The 18,737-nt window shown below is 38.0% G+C and overlaps 1 protein-coding gene across 2 annotated transcripts; it reads left to right on the forward strand.

The window, feature by feature from the left end:
- The first annotated feature begins 424 nt into the window (after positions 1 to 424).
- LOC146670516 (suppressor of tumorigenicity 7 protein-like) lies at positions 425 to 17,546 on the forward strand. Of its 2 annotated transcripts, none has more exons than XM_085407476.1 (15): positions 425 to 596; positions 948 to 1,030; positions 1,412 to 1,571; positions 1,656 to 1,710; positions 2,272 to 2,387; positions 2,531 to 2,636; positions 3,121 to 3,209; positions 3,588 to 3,688; positions 3,810 to 3,924; positions 4,052 to 4,124; positions 4,206 to 4,308; positions 12,297 to 12,447; positions 12,914 to 13,006; positions 13,107 to 13,246; positions 15,820 to 17,546. In XM_085407476.1, the coding sequence occupies exons 1-15, from the start codon at positions 428 to 430 to the stop codon at positions 15,913 to 15,915; spliced, it is 1,650 nt and encodes a 549-aa protein (XP_085263602.1). In that variant the 5' UTR covers positions 425 to 427; the 3' UTR covers positions 15,916 to 17,546. The 2 variants fall into 2 exon arrangements, with proteins under 2 accessions (XP_085263602.1, XP_085263603.1); XM_085407477.1 differs by having other exon boundaries at positions 2,558 to 2,636.
- The last annotated feature ends 1,191 nt before the right edge of the window (positions 17,547 to 18,737 follow it).

Raw genomic sequence — 18,737 nt, forward strand, 5'->3', positions numbered from 1 at the left:
TTTTACTGCACTATAGACTTCTTCGAGTACGTTTAAAAAGAACAAAAAAATTTTTTTAATGAATATATACAAAATACAACACTTTTCTCTAACAGTTAAATACTGGCCAGAGTGAGCTGAGGTGAGTTTTGCGCTCTTGAAGTGCTTATTAATAGTTTCAGTATTTTGGTATTTAAAATATAAAGCTGTTTATAGTAAGTATTAATAAATTCAGTCGCAAGACGTTTGTATGCAAAGTATACGTTCTAATAGTGATAATAGTTTCTTTGGTTTAGATGAGGAGTAAATAGCGTGTATATGTGTGGAAAAAAATACATACACGTTTTTCTGTAGCCTCGGGAAACATTTTTCTTGCAACGATTTCGAAGTAGAAGGCTTGGTGCTCCGTAGTCACGTGACTCCTCTGTTTACAGACATCCGGAGAAACATGGAGGACAGCACTGGCAGTAATCCCCAGTCTCCCGGATTCACAGAGAAACTGAAGTCTTGGCTCTCTTGGTCATGGACTTATGTGTGCTTCCTTTGGTTCGGGATGGTGCTGATAATGATATACGTCCTGTGGAGTCCGCTGAAACTTCAGGAAACTCTTACCTCAGGTGAATTAAGGCAGATGCTAGCTAGCTATTGTTAGCCTACGGGTGTATAGCTTTAGCGAAAGCTGTGGTTTGACAGCTCGCTGTCTGAGTTATCGAGACACGAACAGTGGCGACTGTCTGGTTAAAAGTAAAGCTTCTATTTAGATATTAATTGGCAGACACATTTTGCATTTTCTCCTACCGTAGATCACACTGAATGCAGTCGAAATTAAGTAGTTGATGATTTGTGTTACCAAGTTTGCTACTGTGAGCTAAATGTCACCTGGTAAAGACCATCGAAGTTGAATATTTTCAAGGTTTTTATTAAAACTACTGTTGGGCGTAAGTGTCTCCTTTATTTTCTTCTTTCAGCTTCAGTGTTTTTAAACACACTGACACCCAAATTTTACGTGGCTCTCACTGGAACCTCCTCTCTTATCTCTGGACTCATCCTTGTGAGTTAATTTCTTTATCACCATAAATTACGTTTTAACCGTAACACATTTTAATACATTCAGTTGTAACGTAGGTTTTGGTTTAGAGTGCATTATGCTATATGATGCAGATAGCAATAATTCTTTTCAGATGTTTTAAAAAATATATATATATAATTTTTCATTCCTTCTTATGTTCAGAAGGAACCAAAAAAAATCATCATAAACCCTTTAATTATTATTATTATTGTTTTTAGCTTTTTAAGTGTTTTAGCTCTTCATCACTCTCAATTTAAAGATTCATTTAGCACAAAATCAGCGACAAATACCAATACAAATGTTCAGGCTGTATAATGGCACATATTAATAAAAGCATATTAACCGTTTATGTTTTTATTACAGATATTTGAATGGTGGTATTTTCGTAAATATGGGACTTCGTTTATTGAACAAGTATCGGTGAGCCACCTGCGTCCTTTGCTTGGTGGAGTGGAAAGCAGCTCCACAACTGGTCTGTTCTCATCAGTTAATGGAGATGCAGAGCCTAGGCCCAGTGTTTCTGGTAAAAAAAAATATACATGATGCAGCCGATCATAGCATTATTATTCATATTTATGTAAACAGTAACAACAACCTCTGTTTGTAGAATGCAAGGTCTGGCGAAATCCTTTGAATCTTTTTAGAGGAGCTGAATATAACAGGTATGTGTTTGTTTAAGATTTTATTCAGATAATTATGTGGTTCAAACACATTTAAATTTCATAAAGGTTAAGTGTGTAAAATCTCACCACTTGATGTCAGTAGATTGCAGATTGCAGTCAGCTTAATTGATGGAGCAGTGGTGGAGGAGGAGAAAAATATACAAATATTAAATGGACATTTATAGTTTGAAAGAGCTATTTGTGATTTTTAGATCAAAAGAATGTTATAAGATATACTGCACTATCTTGATACTGGCCAATCTTTGGCTAAATATATGAAACTTATCAGGAACAATGGCAATGTCCATGTTAGCCACTGTATTCAAGACAAGGAGGCAACATGGCGGCTTTCACGAACCAGTGCCTGCTGCTATGTATATGAACATTATTTTTTTCTGTTAAATAACCTTTTAAAATGAGTAATTCATAATATCTGAATTTTTCTAAAGATTTGTAACGATTTAAACCTACTTTTTGTCTTTAGTGCAGAAGTATTATTTTTTTCATTTGATTCACTGAACCATAAAATGGAAGCTATTATTTTTACTCTGTGTACCACAGGTACACCTGGGTGACTGGGAAGGAACCCTTAACATATTATGATATGAACCTATCTGCTCAAGATCATCAGACCTTCTTCACAGGAGACACTCAGCAGTTAAGGCCAGAGGATGCTGGTGAGTTATACAAAGATGAGGCAAATTGCTCAAATCCATGCAATCAATGCATACATGCAATACATGCCAGAAATTCCTTTTTTTATGATGTGAAGCACTACGGGTTTGTATACCAGTACCATAAACTCACATCTATATTGCAGTAAGCCTAGATGATCATCTTCTTACAGTGATGCAGAAGGCCTGGAGAGAGAGAAATCCTCAAGCCAGGATCAGAGCAGCTTATCAGGCCATAGAGATCAACCACCAGTGAGTTCTACTCATACACAGTGAACCTCTCCATACATATTTCTAGACGCCTTGCACCTCAAGATGCTCAGTGTTAGGCTTCATTAAAGTGAGACTGTATTACAGTTATATTGCCATCACATTAATGAGAAAAAGAGGTTGAGGTTGGTGCTGCTGTTTAGAATCTTAGATTTAGAGAACTTAGAGTTTAGAGTACAAGTAAATTCAGACAGCTTTGTATGGTACTTGTAATAATTAAATAATCTTTGAAGAGTCTTTATTGTGCTGACTTTTGTTTAAATGCATTAATATATTTCAATGATAATGTTTATATACAGTATATTAGCGTCTTTAAGGGTGCTACCATTCTCAAGTTTTGTCTTTGTTATGACATCATCTCTTATTTTTTATTTGTGAGTAAATATAAATATTTTCTTGTGCACTATAAAAAACAGCTTGGATTGCTATTTATAAATACATTAATTTCTTGTGTACATTTGTGTAGATGTGCTGCAGCCTATGTGCTTCTAGCAGAGGAAGAAGCAACAACTATCACAGAAGCCGAACGCCTTTTTAAAAAAGCTCTAAGTATTGGTAAGGATGGTTTTTAATGCACTACAATAAAGTACTCTAGGGCATAGTAGTACAAAGAAAGCTCAGTAGATGAAGAGTAACTCAACACTGTATATTTATCCTGCTTGTGCTGCATGCCCTTACCCACATTGTGCAGTTTAGTACTTCAGTGTGGACCTCTCAATATGCCACAGATAGATATAATACAGCAAAGTGTATTATTTGTTTTACACTCCCTCTCATGATGGAAGAATTACAGCTCCAAGATAACATGAGTGCTCTACATTGGACCACAAAATGTAGCGTGATATTCATATACAATACAGTTTTAATTTGTTTTGTTTTTTAAACTCATGGTTATTTTGCTTTGCAGTGAAATATTTTCTCTTTGCAATACAGCAGGAAAAGATATCAACCTACTAGTATATATTAAACGCAGATTGGCAATGTGTGCACGCAAGTTGGGGCGAATTAAAGAAGCAGTAAAAATGATGAGAGATGTGAGTATCACCTTTAAACATGTTTACTGCTTTATTGTTTTGTCACAGAAAGTATGTTACTAAGTCGACATGTTTACTGTACCTAAAACTGTGAACCTTAATATGTTTTATCTCTGTACAGTTAATGAAGGAGTTCCCATTGTTGGGAATGTTAAATATACACGAAAACCTCCTTGAGGCTCTTCTAGAGCTTCAGGCATATGCTGATGTGCAAGCAGTCCTTGCAAAATATGACGGTAAGACTAAACTCAACAAATATTTAATTACTTTTGAATATCAACATACCATGATTTTGCACAAAGTAGGTCAGTCATTTGAGTTGCATGCCCAGTCACATAAACACAACTTCTGCTTCTACTTTAGATATCAGTTTGCCAAAATCCGCTACTATATGCTATACATCTGCGCTGCTGAAAGCACGGGCTGTCTCAGATAAGTAAGTTATTTTTTCTGTTAGCTTCAGTTGTTGTATGTGATTGCCCTAACTTTGTCACGAATGTGAGATGTGATTTCTTAGGTTTTCACCAGAGGCAGCATCCAGGCGGGGGCTAAGCACAGCAGAGATGAATGCTGTGGAGGCCATACACAGAGCCGTTGAGTTCAATCCCCACGTGCCAAAGGTCAGTCATTTATCTGACAGCAAACATAGGTCTTCATCCTGAATGAAAACATACATTAGTGACCAGATGATCTTTAAACCAGGCTGTCAAACACAAAGCCCGGGGCCAGAATTGCCCCACCAGAGACTCCATTCCAACCCACTGGACGGCTTTGGAAAATCTGAAGGAGGGCATAGATTTTGCATTTTTAACTGTTTTGGGGTTTATTTGCATTTGTTTTACATTTCCGGCTTTTATTGGATAGTTTAGACAGGACAGGAATTTGGGTAGAAAGAGAGGGGGAAGACACTCAGCAAAGGGTCGCAGGTACGACTCAAACCTGGGCCGCTGCCGTGCGGCATGTGGTCGCCTGCTCACCTCCTGAGATAAAGTGGTGCCCACTTTTCACTGTATTTTCATTGGTTTTACAGCTTTTCTACTGGTAAAGATTGCCACCCTAATTAGATAAACAATAACACCGAAAACAAAACATTTCTTGTATGTTTTTTTTTTCTCAACTCTCTTTCACTATCCACTATGGAAATTTCTTTGGATCGGGTTGAGGGGGGTATGTTAAATATTGTAATTTTAGACATTTTTGGTGCTGATGGAGTTCTCTGTACTACAGCAACATTTCTTATCATATATAAAAACTGAGATGTACTGTTAAAATAATAATAAGCGTCTTTACACTGAGAAAACGTTTGTTTTTGAACAAACGGTCTTGTGTCATTGTAACACTGTCAGTTCACGCCCTTCATCCGTGTGCCACAAGTGGTTTGGTGGATTGTTTTTTTTTTTCTTCTTTTTTTATTGGATGGATAGTTCTGTTTATCCATCACGTTTTACTGGACACAACATCGTTTGGAATTGGAAGTATGAGTATTAAGTAAGAGGTGATGAAAGTCAAAAGTCACTCTAACCTCACAAAAAATGTTTTTTGGTCACTTTCTATTGCAAAATTTCACCATTGCCTTATGTAGATGAAAATGATGAAAAACTGGCATTTTAGAGGCAAAAGGTCAAAGGACAGCTTCACTGTGACACCTTAATATTCTGAAAAAACAGCTTTTTCAGCTAATGAACTAAAGAGGAAATTCTGACCAGATTTCACAATTGAATGGATACTCAGTTTGTGATACTAGTGTTTGTTGCCCAGATATTAAATTATTTCAGAGTCTTGAGTTCATATCTTACATGAGTCTGCACAGACATGGACGTAAACTGCAACTTTACCTGTAAGGGGAGGCATACAAACAAAAGGCAGAAATTTAGCTTGACGTTACTTTAAATATTACTGCCTCTATCTGGTCTAATCACGCAATACTCACATGGCTGCCATTCGTAAAGGTCCCATTCAGGGCAAACAGGAAAAGCAGACAGTAAAGTAAACAGTCAGTCAATCACAAGTGAGTTATTTTGACTGTAATAGGTGGTGCAACTACAGCAGCTTTCATTCCATTCGTTCTGTGCTGCTGGCTCACCAGGAGATGTCAGTAAAGGTTATTTTCTCACTGGTAGTGTCATCTCTAGATCGTGGATTTTATCCACATTTAAAATTCTTCTACAGTATGCAATTCACTTTGATTGTTATTATATTAATATTTATATATCTTTATTATTGTTGTAGTTATTATACAACGTATACAAATTTGATCAGCATATTTCATTTTCTTAAGTCAGAACACTATTTTTGGTATCAAGTCTATATTGTTTTTACCAGTGTTTTAGTGCACTGAATATTTTTTAACTTGGTGATCAGTTGGTCATATTATCACAGCTCTGTCTACAGCTGGACCAGGAGAATATGGGACTCTAGCTGCATATCTCTTTTCACATCAGTTCCCACAGGTTTAGATGTCACACGTCCATATGCGCACAGATTGATACACAACCAGATGCAGCAGAGTTTTGTCCCAGTTCAGCCTTTGTAGTGTGGTGTTATTTCATTTCACAGACTCCTATTCTGAGAGAGAGAAAGAGAAGCTGTGTGTTTGCATGCATGGAGGGGGAAACATCAGCCAGCACTTTGATCCAGCCTTTGATTTTAAAGTGAGGGCCCTCATCTTCAATATCTCTCCAACTGCTCCCTTCCCATTCTGCCCAGAGGCAGCCGTCCTCTTTCCTCTCATCACATACCCTCATCCTGTTTCTTATCCTCTCATGTTCCCTTATCCCCTCATCCCTTGTTTGAGCCAAACAGACAGTCTGAATGTCACACTGCCAACTTTGTCAAAATGACTTCTTTGAATTTAGGTGAATGGCTAAATGACATTATGAAATTTTAACACACCTTTCATGGAGGATTATTGGACAGCTCGTCTTTCAGCATTTGACTGTGGAATCTGGTGCATACTCAGTGCTCTCATAGCAGAGCACTGGGTATGGAAATGCAACAGTAGGGAAGGAGGGGGTGTTGCTTTGTGTTGTCTGGCATGTCTAAGAGATGAGTGCACCTGCGACTCCTTTGGCCTCTTTAAATGGGCGGGCTTGTTGTCACCAAAAGCAGATTTGGTGCATGAGGCTTAAAAAAAAAAGAACATCTGAGTTTAGTTTCCTCAGCTGTAGGACTACTGTTGCTTTGGCAAAGTTTCTAATACAAGAACTATACAGGCCAGATCACACCATCGTGTTTCCATCAGCTGATGAAAATTTCTGAACTGTTTCAAAGACAAAGTCTCAAAACAATCAACATCTGCCCATTTGAACTGAAAGTGGTTTTATGGTTATCAGAGTCATTTCTCTTTTTTTATAGTAATTGGTTTCAGTACAGATTTAATGTTTTTTTAATGATCTTTCCACATTACATCTAATGTTTTAGTCCTACCAAAGCATCTACACATTTCAGATAAACTTCAGACAACATTAAACGCACTAAAAAAAGAAGCAATAAACTAAAGCATGAGACCACAGAAGATGCATTATAGTTGGCTTGATAAGAGAAGGGGAGTATGTTTTTGTTACTGTAAAGACTCTAGAACAGATAGTATTGCATTCAACCGGTCCAAGCAGAGTAGAGGGGCTTTGGCTGTTGTGATCCAAAGTTTAGAGAAATCATTGAGCAAAAGAATAAGTAACCAATTTCTTCCTACATAAGAAAAAAAAAATCTAACAGCAACACCTGAGGTGAGCACAGGATACATCATAAGCCTCCAGCAGCTGAGTGATGTGTTAAACCTCAAGTAGTAGCAACAAACCAAACTAATTCATAGTTTACAGTCATGCTTGTGACTTTGTGAGGCTACAATTGATTAAGGGTGCTAGCCATAAATTCTTTTTTCCAGAGCACTGGAAAACAATTAATGGCAGTAGGTGAAGAATTAAGTAAGTATAGTATAACAACTTGTGCTTTGAGGACTTAAAATATATTTGTGTAGGTCTTGATATAGCATACTTTAGTATTTCTCACTGCAGCCAAAAGATCATCATCCTAGGTTGATAGATGAGATCACCACCATTGCAGTCCTTTGGATTTTCAAGCTACTTCTCAAAAACAAATATAATAAACATTGAACTACTGGCACTCCTCGAAGAAGTCAAAGTCCGCAGAATTTATTCTCTGTATAATGAGAAGATGTGCCAAACGTTATGATCATGCTTTCATTTCTGTCCAAACTGACTTTAGTCAGACTGTCGTTACCATCCGTACAGTCAAACAATAAAAACAGTGCAGTAGCCTGTGGTGTACACACACAGATTTGGAATACTGAAGGAGCATTGTTGGGCCAAGCATTAAGTGGCGAGTGTGTTATCAAGCATGCCAAGCAGATTATATATGAATATAATACCAGGCTACATCACATGAGTTCATTCAGACTGCTTAAAAGGCTATGCACACACAAAAATCTACATATACAGACACACACACACACTTCATTTGCACAGCTGGTTCAGTGCTCTCGCTCAGCCCCTTCTCCTCACCAGCTCTTCATCCATCTAATTTCCTCCTCTTCTCTTTTGCTCCCTTCTATTTTCTTCTCCTCCTCATCTTCTTGTCCTCTTCTATTTATCCTCCACTCATTTCTACATCTGCCTGTCCATTCCAGTTATCCTCTCTAGCAGCCAGTGGTTAAGAAACTGACAGTTTCCCAGATGCTTGGATAACTGATCAAATGTCCCTGCTTGCTAAATCTGCTTTACATTTATTTTTACTACCATTTTTGCTAACATGCATTCAATCTGAAGCGCTCAAAGCGACCCAGGCCTATTTACTTTGCTAGTTTACCCCACTTTAAATGGCAGTTTTTTATCTCACCCAATTCTCAATGACATTCTCTCCTCTAGATTGCCTGTCAAGGCTCAGAAAACCAGAGTTTTTTTCTTAGTGTATCACTGAAATTGGCTGTTTGGTTTGTAAATTGAGACGGAATAGGAGCATTTGAGTTTGTTCTGAATTAAGATGGACGAGGTTTCATCCAGATGACAAAAATGGAATTGGACTGTGGCTTAAGTTTCGCCCACTTGGGGACAAATATAAGTTCCCTTACCTGTGGCACAAGATGAAGTAGCTAGTGTCAATGTTTGTTAAAATTATATATTTTACATTTTTTAAAAAACAAAAATTATAAACAACTACAGGGTTGATGGCAATGTTGCCTCTGTGCTTCATTGTGTGCGGCAAAGTGCCGCAGATTAGAATCAAAAGGAAGCTTATGAGTTATGCTCTGAGCTTATGACTGCCCAGGGATGAAAGGAGAACACATGAAATTCAATCCCTTCATCAAAGAGGCGACAGGGAGTGCAGAGGAAGGCTGCAGAACAGGGAGGTGGGGGTGTGACTGAGGTGTCACCAGTTCTAATGCCATGGCATGCAAGGAAGGACAGCTGAGCAGCCAGCCACTCTAAATGGTTAGTCTTAAAACATAGAAACACCCAGACATATGTGTGCCATGTACTGTCCACTCATTATTAACAACAGAGATAAAAATGCATGCAAAAATATTCAGGTTTTACTAAAAAATATGTATAGATACAGTGGTGCTTGAAAGTTTGTGAATCCTTTAGAATTGTCCTAATTTCTGAATGAATATCGACCAAAATATCATCACATTTTCTCGGAATACCTAAAAATACTTGCGGTTAACCCAGTTAAAAAATTAGACAGAAATATTTACAAGGAACAGGATCGTTAAAAGTTTGTGAATCTTTACTATAGCAACATTACGAGGTACTGTGGGATGTTGGTGGTGTTTCTTACATGAACTGCTTGCTTTAGATCCTTCCATCACGATTATTAGTCAGGATTTTGACTTAACTCTTCTAAAACCCCACCTTTGTTCTTCTTTACTGTTCTTTTGTAGAAGAACATCTATGCTTATGTCATTGTATTGCTGCATGAGCTGCTTTTCCTTAAAAGTTCACCTTAGGATTATTGATGCCACCTACACCTAAAGAAAATTGAATGCCTGTCCTCAATTAATACATTTTAAGTATAATATCCCTGTATATTTTATAGGGTTCTTAGTGTCTGATTTTTTATAAAATCAGCTGATGTTTTAAGTTCAAATATATTGAAATACAGGAAATAATAATAATCGAAAAAACAACCTGTTTTACTGAATGAACGACTTGGCTTTCTTGCTGATAAATGGTCTGAATTAAAGCTTGCTTCCATACTCACTAAGTTCTTTCTTCTATTTTATGCTATCCTTTGTTGTGTTGCATAAAATTAATGTGAATTATTATAGCAGTTAGGGAGGTTTTATAATCCACCACAATAAACCAGTGATAGGTTTTGTCTGTGGTGGTCGAGCTGGCTAGCTGCCTCTCCTCTGAGAGGGAATAGAGCATGGTGAAATGTTTGTGCTGAGATTAAAGGAAGGAAGAAGATGAAGACAGTCAAGTGCCTTGGCTGAACCGAGTAGAGCTGATGTAAGTAAGTCAGACAGGATAAGTGAGAAGGGCAAACAAGCACCTTCTGGTTGTCTCTTGGCTGCCGATTGCTGTTAGAGAAAATGTCAGGATGGACGGAGAAAAACTGCAAGACAGTACAGTCCACTAAAATCCTGTGAAATACAGATGATTACTTAAGTGTTGCTTTATGATGGTAACCTGCTTAATTGAGCCTTTATCCGTGAAGCTGAGAGGTATGAGAGATGAGAAGGACAGAGGTAACATAGGTGTAAATTTGCAAGTTTTTTTGTACAGCTATGTATAGGTGTCTAAAAATAACATGTGATGAAAAATGTAAGAATCTACATGTCAACTGAGAAAGAGAGAAAATGATGTGCAGCTACAGGCAGTAGGAAAAATGGGTGACACAGGTAGCAGTTATAGGGCCTTGAACATATGTAAAGACAAATTGGAGAAAGACAATGATGAGCCTTGGTAGTAAGTGATTATGGGGATGGGGGTAGGGGACAGGGTCAGGGATGGTGAAGCTGCATGGTCTGACTGGCTAGATGGATGGATGGATGACTGAACCTGTGACCATGGAAGGGATTAGACAGGATTAGCTGTGGGGTAACCTTCCCAAAGTGTCAGTGTGAGATCCAAAGCACTGCAAAGCTGGCCGCTCGGGAATCCAGCCCAGGGGGCCCCAGCACTGCACTTGGATTTTGTTTAAAACAGACCCCTGCCACACTGGGTACCACAGACATGAAATGCATAGATTGTCACATTCATCGGCGTCAATAGGTATACATTAAGGACTTCTATGCTGACGGATATAGACCTTTAAAAACATTTATTGCCCCCCGCCCCCCCAGAAAAAGCTCTGCACAATATATTGATGTATGTACTCTAAAAGCTAGATTTCTTCTATTTCAGAGTGAGAGAGAGGAAGTTCTATAGGTTGTAACTCTGGGATTTGTCAGCTCAGTGAACCAACTGACTCACTGGGACAAACTTATGCAGTAGGCCAAGAGAATAGAAGCAAGTTGGGCATGTTACACATTCATGGAATGATGTTACTGTACTGTAACAATAACACACATACACTGACTCGCGTATATAGAGAGAGTGAGACCTTTGGAAAACTTTTCCCTTCCACCTTGAACAATTGCAAAATAAGGTTCTAGATAAATACCTCACATGTACAGAATATGATTACATTCCACAGGGAGTTAGCCTGGGGGATTTGCACAATAGAGCAAAAAGTACTCATTGAGAAATGACGAGAAAATATGAATGACAACATTGAAGCTGCATGAAGTTATTTGGGACCACAAGGAATCTTTTTTTTTAAAACCCAAACAGTCATCAGTGGTTGTGGGCACTGGATAAGATTTTATTTACTTTAATTTTCCTGGTTTCTGTTTCCAGTAGTTGTACTTTTGAGCAGACTTTGGTTGCATGTTGTTAATAGTCCATTTGTCCAAATGCAATCTCAGAACCATCAGCTTACATCTAAGGTGCGTCATAAATCTGCTGTGTCTGCTGTCATAGACATGTGTGCCGGCTGCATCGAAAGTCCCAAAATGTTGTCCAATGTCCACAGTGCCTTCCTCAGACAACACCCAGACTGTGATTCAGTAAACAGTTGTCTGCTGATTTGTCAAATTGTCATTCAATTTCAGGTCATTATCTTACCATCTATCAGAATAGAAATTGTTTTAACTGCTTTATTATTCTTGCTCTTATTCAAAAATATACTAAAAGAAGTCGGTAACTGAACAAATTCAGGATCTTTTTTTGCTCAGAATGGTCTTTTATGAGCGTGACTATGTACAGTTAGTTCCCATAGAAGAAAAAAAGTGTCAGTCTTACATTGTGGATCAGAAATCTATGCAATTTTTTGGCATTTAAAGCTATTTGAAAAACGCGTTTTCATTCGTTATGGCTGAGTAAATCCTAATGTAAAAAAAAGGTGGAAATCTGAATCACTGACTAAACATAATGTGCAATGTGCTCGTTTGAGTTCATGTTGTTTGTGCAACTGATCACAGTATGACAATAAATTTAAACTAAACAGTACAGCTGAGTGAAGGATGAGAAATGAAGATATAAAGGTACCAAAAAGACCAGATACTGAACAGAAGTCCTGTATTTTTTCCACTTCCTATTTGTAGTACTTATTAGAGATGAAGAGCTTGATCCTGCCTCCAGAGCACATCTTGAAGAGGGGTGACAGTGAGGCAGTAGCATACGCTTTCTTCCATCTGCAGCACTGGAAGAGGGCAGAAGGAGCCTTAAACCTACTACACTGCACCTGGGAGGGCAGTATGTACCTTTCTTTTTATGGTTATTTTTTTCAGATATAAATGTTTTAGGTTCTCATTTGCTTTCTTTCATGTTAGTAAGCTGTCACCCAACCTAGCCTGTACTTTGAAAACACTATACTAGAAAAGCTACTTCTCTTTTTGGTTTTGAACCTACAGCCTTGCAGGTGTAAAGCTTTACTAGTCAGCTGCCCTGTCTTTTTTTTTATTTTTTTTATCATTGTGTCATAAGTCATGTATTCACAGTACACCCACAAATACGCATTGCTATAAGTGGATGAGATCATCACAAAAAGAATATTATTGTTATATTTTATCTGGATGTCAGTATCTTGTATCCAACTTAAATGGTTTACCGAAAATTGCTCCGTATTTGTGTTTTAAATAGCTGCACTTAAGCATAGTTTGTGGTGTGTTACTCATCCAGATTTAATGTCCCGCTTTTCCCCTTCGACTGTATTCTGCAGCTTTCCGAATAATTCCCTACCCACTGGAGAAGGGTCACCTCTTTTACCCGTACCCAGGATGCACAGAAACAGCAGATAGGGAACTACTGCCCTGTAAGTACATTAAATCTACTCAAAACCTCGTCTCTTTAAAACAAAAGTTCATCTGCCCTGCTTGTGATACTGTTTCTCTTTTTGTCTCGATTTTCTCCAGCTTTCCACGAGGTGTCTGTGTACCCAAAGAAAGAGCTTCCCTTCTTCATCCTCTTCACAGCAGGCCTTTGCTCTTTCACTGCCATGCTGGCCATGCTCACACATCAGTTTCCTGAACTAATGGGTGTCTTTGCCAAAGCAGTAAGTGGTATTGCTTGACTTCCCAGTTTCATCTCAAACACGTTTGGTTTGAATTTATAGATTTCTTATCACTGAAATTTTTAATGTTATCATGAGTTTGACTCAGATTTCAGGGTTATTGGCTGACCAGTTTTAGCTTTGACCATCTGAAGAAATTTTAAGTGTGCCTATGCCGCCGCTAATCAGTATAGTTTGCCATTCAAACAGCTACAGAGAGCAAAACTCACCGGAGCAGCCATTCTCCACCATGAACTATGGTAAAACCAAACACCGCTCGCGCCTCACAGATGACAGCTTACAGTTTTGTGTAAAGATGAGGTGACTTCGTACAGCCCCAATTTGTAGACGCTGTGCGCAGAGGTTCATAAGCAGACCCGACAATGTTTGCATGAACACACTTTGAAGCATTACGTTATGGACCACTTTTCACACATAGTTGCTGTACCCACACAGCCGGCTGTAGCTTTTCATCTCATAGCCCATTTTTTAATGGGTGTTATTGGTAACCCGAACCTCTAAGTTCCTTTGGTAATTGCTGCCTTCTATCACTGTCAGCAACACTGGAGGCTCATGGGAGTCGAAGGCTTGTAAAGTCAGTGTTTATGATAACAAGTTATAGTCTAACTTTAGCTATCAGTGGGAAGAGCTGAAAAATACAAGTTTAAAGCCACAGCAAACATGCAGCCTTAAAGGTTAGAACGTATGGATGCTTGCACTGCTTCATTTTGTGTTTGTGTATTATAGAAGTGTTGTGTTATGTGTTTTAGCCAGTTTGGCAAACTTCTTACTTTGGCTAATCTTTTGTTTATGGTCAGCCTGTTTATTAGGGCCTTTTAGTCTTGAAGCGAGTCTCTGAGAACATCTAGTTCTGTTCCTTTTGTTATGGGAAAGATTGGGTGCAGATTGGACTTTTACAGCCAGTCCGGCTAGTCTGGTTTGTGTAATGTTCAGATGTTCAGATAGAGTGCATGAAAACCAATGAGGGAGGAACACAGAGGTACTCACTGCCTTCTGAGGAAAAACAGATTTCTATGAATCTGCTGCTCTTAAAAGCAGGAAAACGCGGCGGATTTTGGTGGTCGTGACAGTCCGCGTGTTTTTCTTACCTGTGGATCGCCCACTTTTACTAATTGGATTTTAAGTGTATCAAACACACTTTTAGCACGACCTCATATTGTAATATTTCAGAGGACATCTAACTATTATTATTAGCTAGCATTTAAATTGCATCATAACGTAATTCTTTGTGGCATAGATTCAACAAGGTGCCTGAAACATTCCTCAGAGATTGTGGTCCGTGATGAGATGATAAGATCTCACAGTTTTTGCAGATTTGTTGGCTGCACATTCGTGATCTGATTCTCAGCTACATCCCAAAGGTGCTCTACTGGACTGAGATCCGGTGACTGTGGAGGCTATTTTAGTACTGAGACCTCATTGTGATATTAAAGTTTGACATGATTTGAGGTTTGTGAAATAGCGCATTAAGCTGCTGGAAGCAGCCATCGGAAGATGGATAACCTGTGGTCATAAAGAGATGGACGTGGTCAGTGTACATTTAGTAGCCCTGGTTCGAATCCACCCTGAGCCATTTAATGCATACCTTCCCTCTGTTCTCTCTCCTCAGCTTTCTGTCTTCTCACTACTGTCCTATAACAATAAAGGTTCAAAGCTGCCACCAAAAAATATACTTAAAAGAGGTTATTATTTCTGCAGTCTTATCTCTATATTATAATAAATTCTGATTGTAGCTTTTTATTATCATTTGCCTTTTGTTGTTATTGCTCAAATCATACTATCAAAGGTTATTAAGAATCTTTTATTTACTTTTTATGGGTAAGTCTGCAGCTTTTCCCAGCGGCAATAAATACTGTAGTTTATTTACTTTTTTCATTTTTTCACTTGAAGATGGTGAAGCTGTAAGAGTGACTGTTGTTGATACTGCTGTCCGAAAGTGTCTCTCATAAATCATGGATAATATAAAGTTTATAGAGAAACTGCTTAAATGTAGTGATGCATCTGTGATCTTTCCACGAATGCAGTTTGTAAAATGATCAATCTTGGATGATGCTGCTTTCTTGAGGAAATGTACAAATATGTTCCGCCTTTGACTCTGACTGCACCAAACTGTAAGCTGTGCTTTGCATTTGCAGCGCTGAATGACTTCAGCTTGATTTATAGGGAGAAAAAAAAGCTAAGCAGTCAACTGTACATCCCAGCATATAAAAGTCAGGCTTGTGGAGAATTCTTATATAATTTTCTTTTCTTTTCTTTTTATGTTAGGTTGCCATTTTAAAAGGGGTGAGCTAGAGGACAGTAGTTTCTATTTACTTTATTTAAATCTGTGTACTTTTCTCACTGTGTGTAACAGCAGTACTTTGTAATCTTTTCTAAATGAATGTAACTCAAAGTATATATAAAAAAACACATAATACATTTTTTTTTAAAGTTTTGAAGTCCAATGTTAAATGGAATTCAAAAAGATATGTTATGAAGTAGTAATATTAATTTGAAATGGAAGAAATTTCACAAACCGTTGACCGGAAGTCAATTCTGCCTTTTCTTACTTTCAGTTCTTCAGCACACTCTTTGCACCCCTGGGTTTCTTCGCAGACAAGATGGAAAGCTTCATGCCGTCCAGTTTTTGGCACCAGCTGACTCGGATTTGACCCCGTCTAACACAGACACAATGCATACACACACACCAATATCACTCCAAACCCTTGAACAAAAAGTGTTTTCTCTCCTGTCTTCAGCATTAGTGCCCACTTGCTGCATTGTTACTGATTACCGTATGTTGGCTGAAGTTGTATCAACACAGTAATACTACTTCTAAGATGCTCTCCCACACTCTTCCAATAGTCAGTTTTTCCAAGAACACATTTGGTGAATACCATTTGCAACAGTTTCATAGGGTCATTCACTTTTGTTAGCATGGGGAAATCCAGCATTTTTCAATAATCCAGAATGCCTCGGTGAGAGGAGCTCCTGAGTAAATTCAGATTAAAAAAAAGAAAGATTAAAATTTGGTTTTGCCTGTGTATGGAAGAAAAAATGTGTACATAAAGGGTCTCCTGCCCATTTGCAAACAAAACATATTCTTTTTCTTTGTGTAATCAAAAAGATGCCATTTCAGTGGGCTATATTGACCCTCACATACATCTAGCAGGGCAGATTTAAACGTCTGAGGCCTCCTAAAACAGAGGCAGGATTTATAACCTCAGAGGGACTGCAGTGTATACAATGCCTGTGCAGTTCAACTATTGTCGCTAAGGCTGAGTATCTCAGCACTACATCTCTGGGGTAACCACTGCATCATCAAAATGTAAATAGGATCATCAGCGGTCAGCAATCATACTTAAAATCACACAGCATAGGCAATTTAACATCTTCAATAACAAAAATTAAAATAATTCTAAATATGCTGTGTAAGGTCAACTTGGGGCAATAACCCTCACGATCTATCATTAGGCAAACATGTCAAGTTGGTCACTTCAACTGCCTGCTGATATGCATTTAGAGTGGGCAGAATTTCCTTTTCCTTATTTTACTAAAATTTTGATGACTGTCTGAATTGGTATAATTAAGCTAATGTTTTCTTCTGTGAAAGGTTGTTATTTTGTATTAAATTAAATATGCTCTATTAGAGCTATACATTGAAAGATCTTATTGAAACATAACAACAGGAAACAAATGTACCTGTTTTTAATTCATAGAAAACGTATACAGGTAATATAGAAAGTTTTAAAAACCACAAATTTGCTTAAATAATTTTCTTAAATCTCAGGTATCAGTTTTTTCTCAGATATCCTGACATCACGGTGACAGCTTTCCACCTTACGTGAAAGAAAATGTTATAATAATTTTAAAAAGTGCCTTTTAGATCATTACATAGCTAAACTACTGTGTAGTGATTAAAAGCCTGTTTGGTATTTATTACACCTGCAGTATGATAGACTCAGTTTGGGAAAAAAATGCTTAAAGGGTCATTTTTATAGAAATGTTATATGGAATCAGTATAACAATGAAAAACAAAAGCAAAAAAAGGGCATGCTGGTTATTATGCAAGGGAACACACAAACACATCATTCAGACCTACTCCAAACTCTGACTACTTAGACTGCATTCTGTGTTTTACCTTGATCTTAAGTATTTGTCTATTTAAATGTGTGACACACAAAGGATCTTTAGTGTGCAGCTGAAATTTAACAGTATGCTGAAGACAGGAGGATCTGTGAACAACTGTAACTACGCGTGGATGAGTTTGAAAGCAAAACAAAATAAATTAGTCTTTCATTGACCTTTCTGTGCTTTTGTCATATTTCTGATTTGAGTTTGTTGCAAAAGGCCCCAGATTTACCCTGTTCAAGGCAAAGTCGGTGTTTCCTATAAGCAAGCTTTATTTTTTGATGATTTGTTGAAAACGGCTTACAGAGGCACGGCCAATGGCTTAGCTGATCAAATGAGACATAAATGCGGTCCTTTGCACAGCTGATGTCATTTTCCTCCATCTTTTTAAATCTCTAGTGTCTTATTGAAAGACACTTACTCTGGCATCCAGCTACTGCTATATTTAGCCAAGAGCCATTTTGCGCAGCATTATGATTATACTACTCTGCCACCATCAGCAGATGCTTTAATGTGGCATGTTCCTGCTGAACCTTTGATGCCATAATCATACTCCATACACTCGCGCTTAAGTGGTTTGCAGCAGTAATGAATAAGTCTGTTGAGGACTGTTGACTGGACCTCAAGTGTTTGCTCAGAGTGCCAGAGTGTGGTTTCATGCTGCATGTCGAAACTTGAATTGCTCACGGACCTTCGTGGCAGAGCCATTCAAGGTCAAGATGACAGGAAAAATATGTAAGAAAGAAAAAAGGAAAATGCATTTGTGTTGAAACATTTACATTTATGACCACAGTCGGTACGGTTAGTACAAAATTAAAAACTTGAATGAGGGGGGTAAATCCATGTGGAAAACTGTTTAATGAATACATTTATGGTGGTGATGCATGACCTTAGTGCATACCTTAAACAGTTGACCCACTAAATAAGAGTTTTTAATACCCCACTATCAATCTAGTAAGGTCACCGGCATGATAAATGAACAAACTCTTGTGGAGTGGGATCTGTGCCAAGTCCAAGCATGTCCCTGAAGGCTGCATACAGTATGTGTTGGACTGAAGACTCTTGAAAATCTGCTTCTGGGAGTGAAAGAACATACTGCTCACAACAGTTTATGTGTTTTGTCTGTCCATGGGTCTGTTTCACTGTGTTCACATCGACCCTTTCCAAAAAAGCACCAAGTGAAATGTGGTTTTGTAACTTATAAATTCTGACATTATGAGGTGTTTTGCATATTTCATCATGACCACCCAGTGCGTTTATATAAGCAACATGGCACAGCGCTAACAGTTCTATTGGTCCAATATTCTAACGTGTCCATTGCATTTGACATAACCTGTCACTCACGTGTGATAGACTATAACTG

This window comes from Rhamphochromis longiceps, linkage group LG5 (assembly GCF_057381845.1).
Source record: "Rhamphochromis longiceps isolate RC_006_pf linkage group LG5, R_longiceps_female_GT1.1, whole genome shotgun sequence".
NCBI classification, from domain to species: domain Eukaryota; kingdom Metazoa; phylum Chordata; class Actinopteri; order Cichliformes; family Cichlidae; genus Rhamphochromis; species Rhamphochromis longiceps.

Coding starts and splice junctions, on each gene's coding strand:
- LOC146670516 (XM_085407476.1), top strand. CDS start 428: ATGGAGGACAGCACTGGCAGTAATCCCCAGTCTCCCGGATTCACAGAG. Junction 1,572..1,655: donor GCCTAGGCCCAGTGTTTCTG/GTAAAAAAAAAT, acceptor CTCTGTTTGTAG/AATGCAAGGTCTGGCGAAAT. Junction 12,448..12,913: donor ACACTGCACCTGGGAGGGCA/GTATGTACCTTT, acceptor TGTATTCTGCAG/CTTTCCGAATAATTCCCTAC.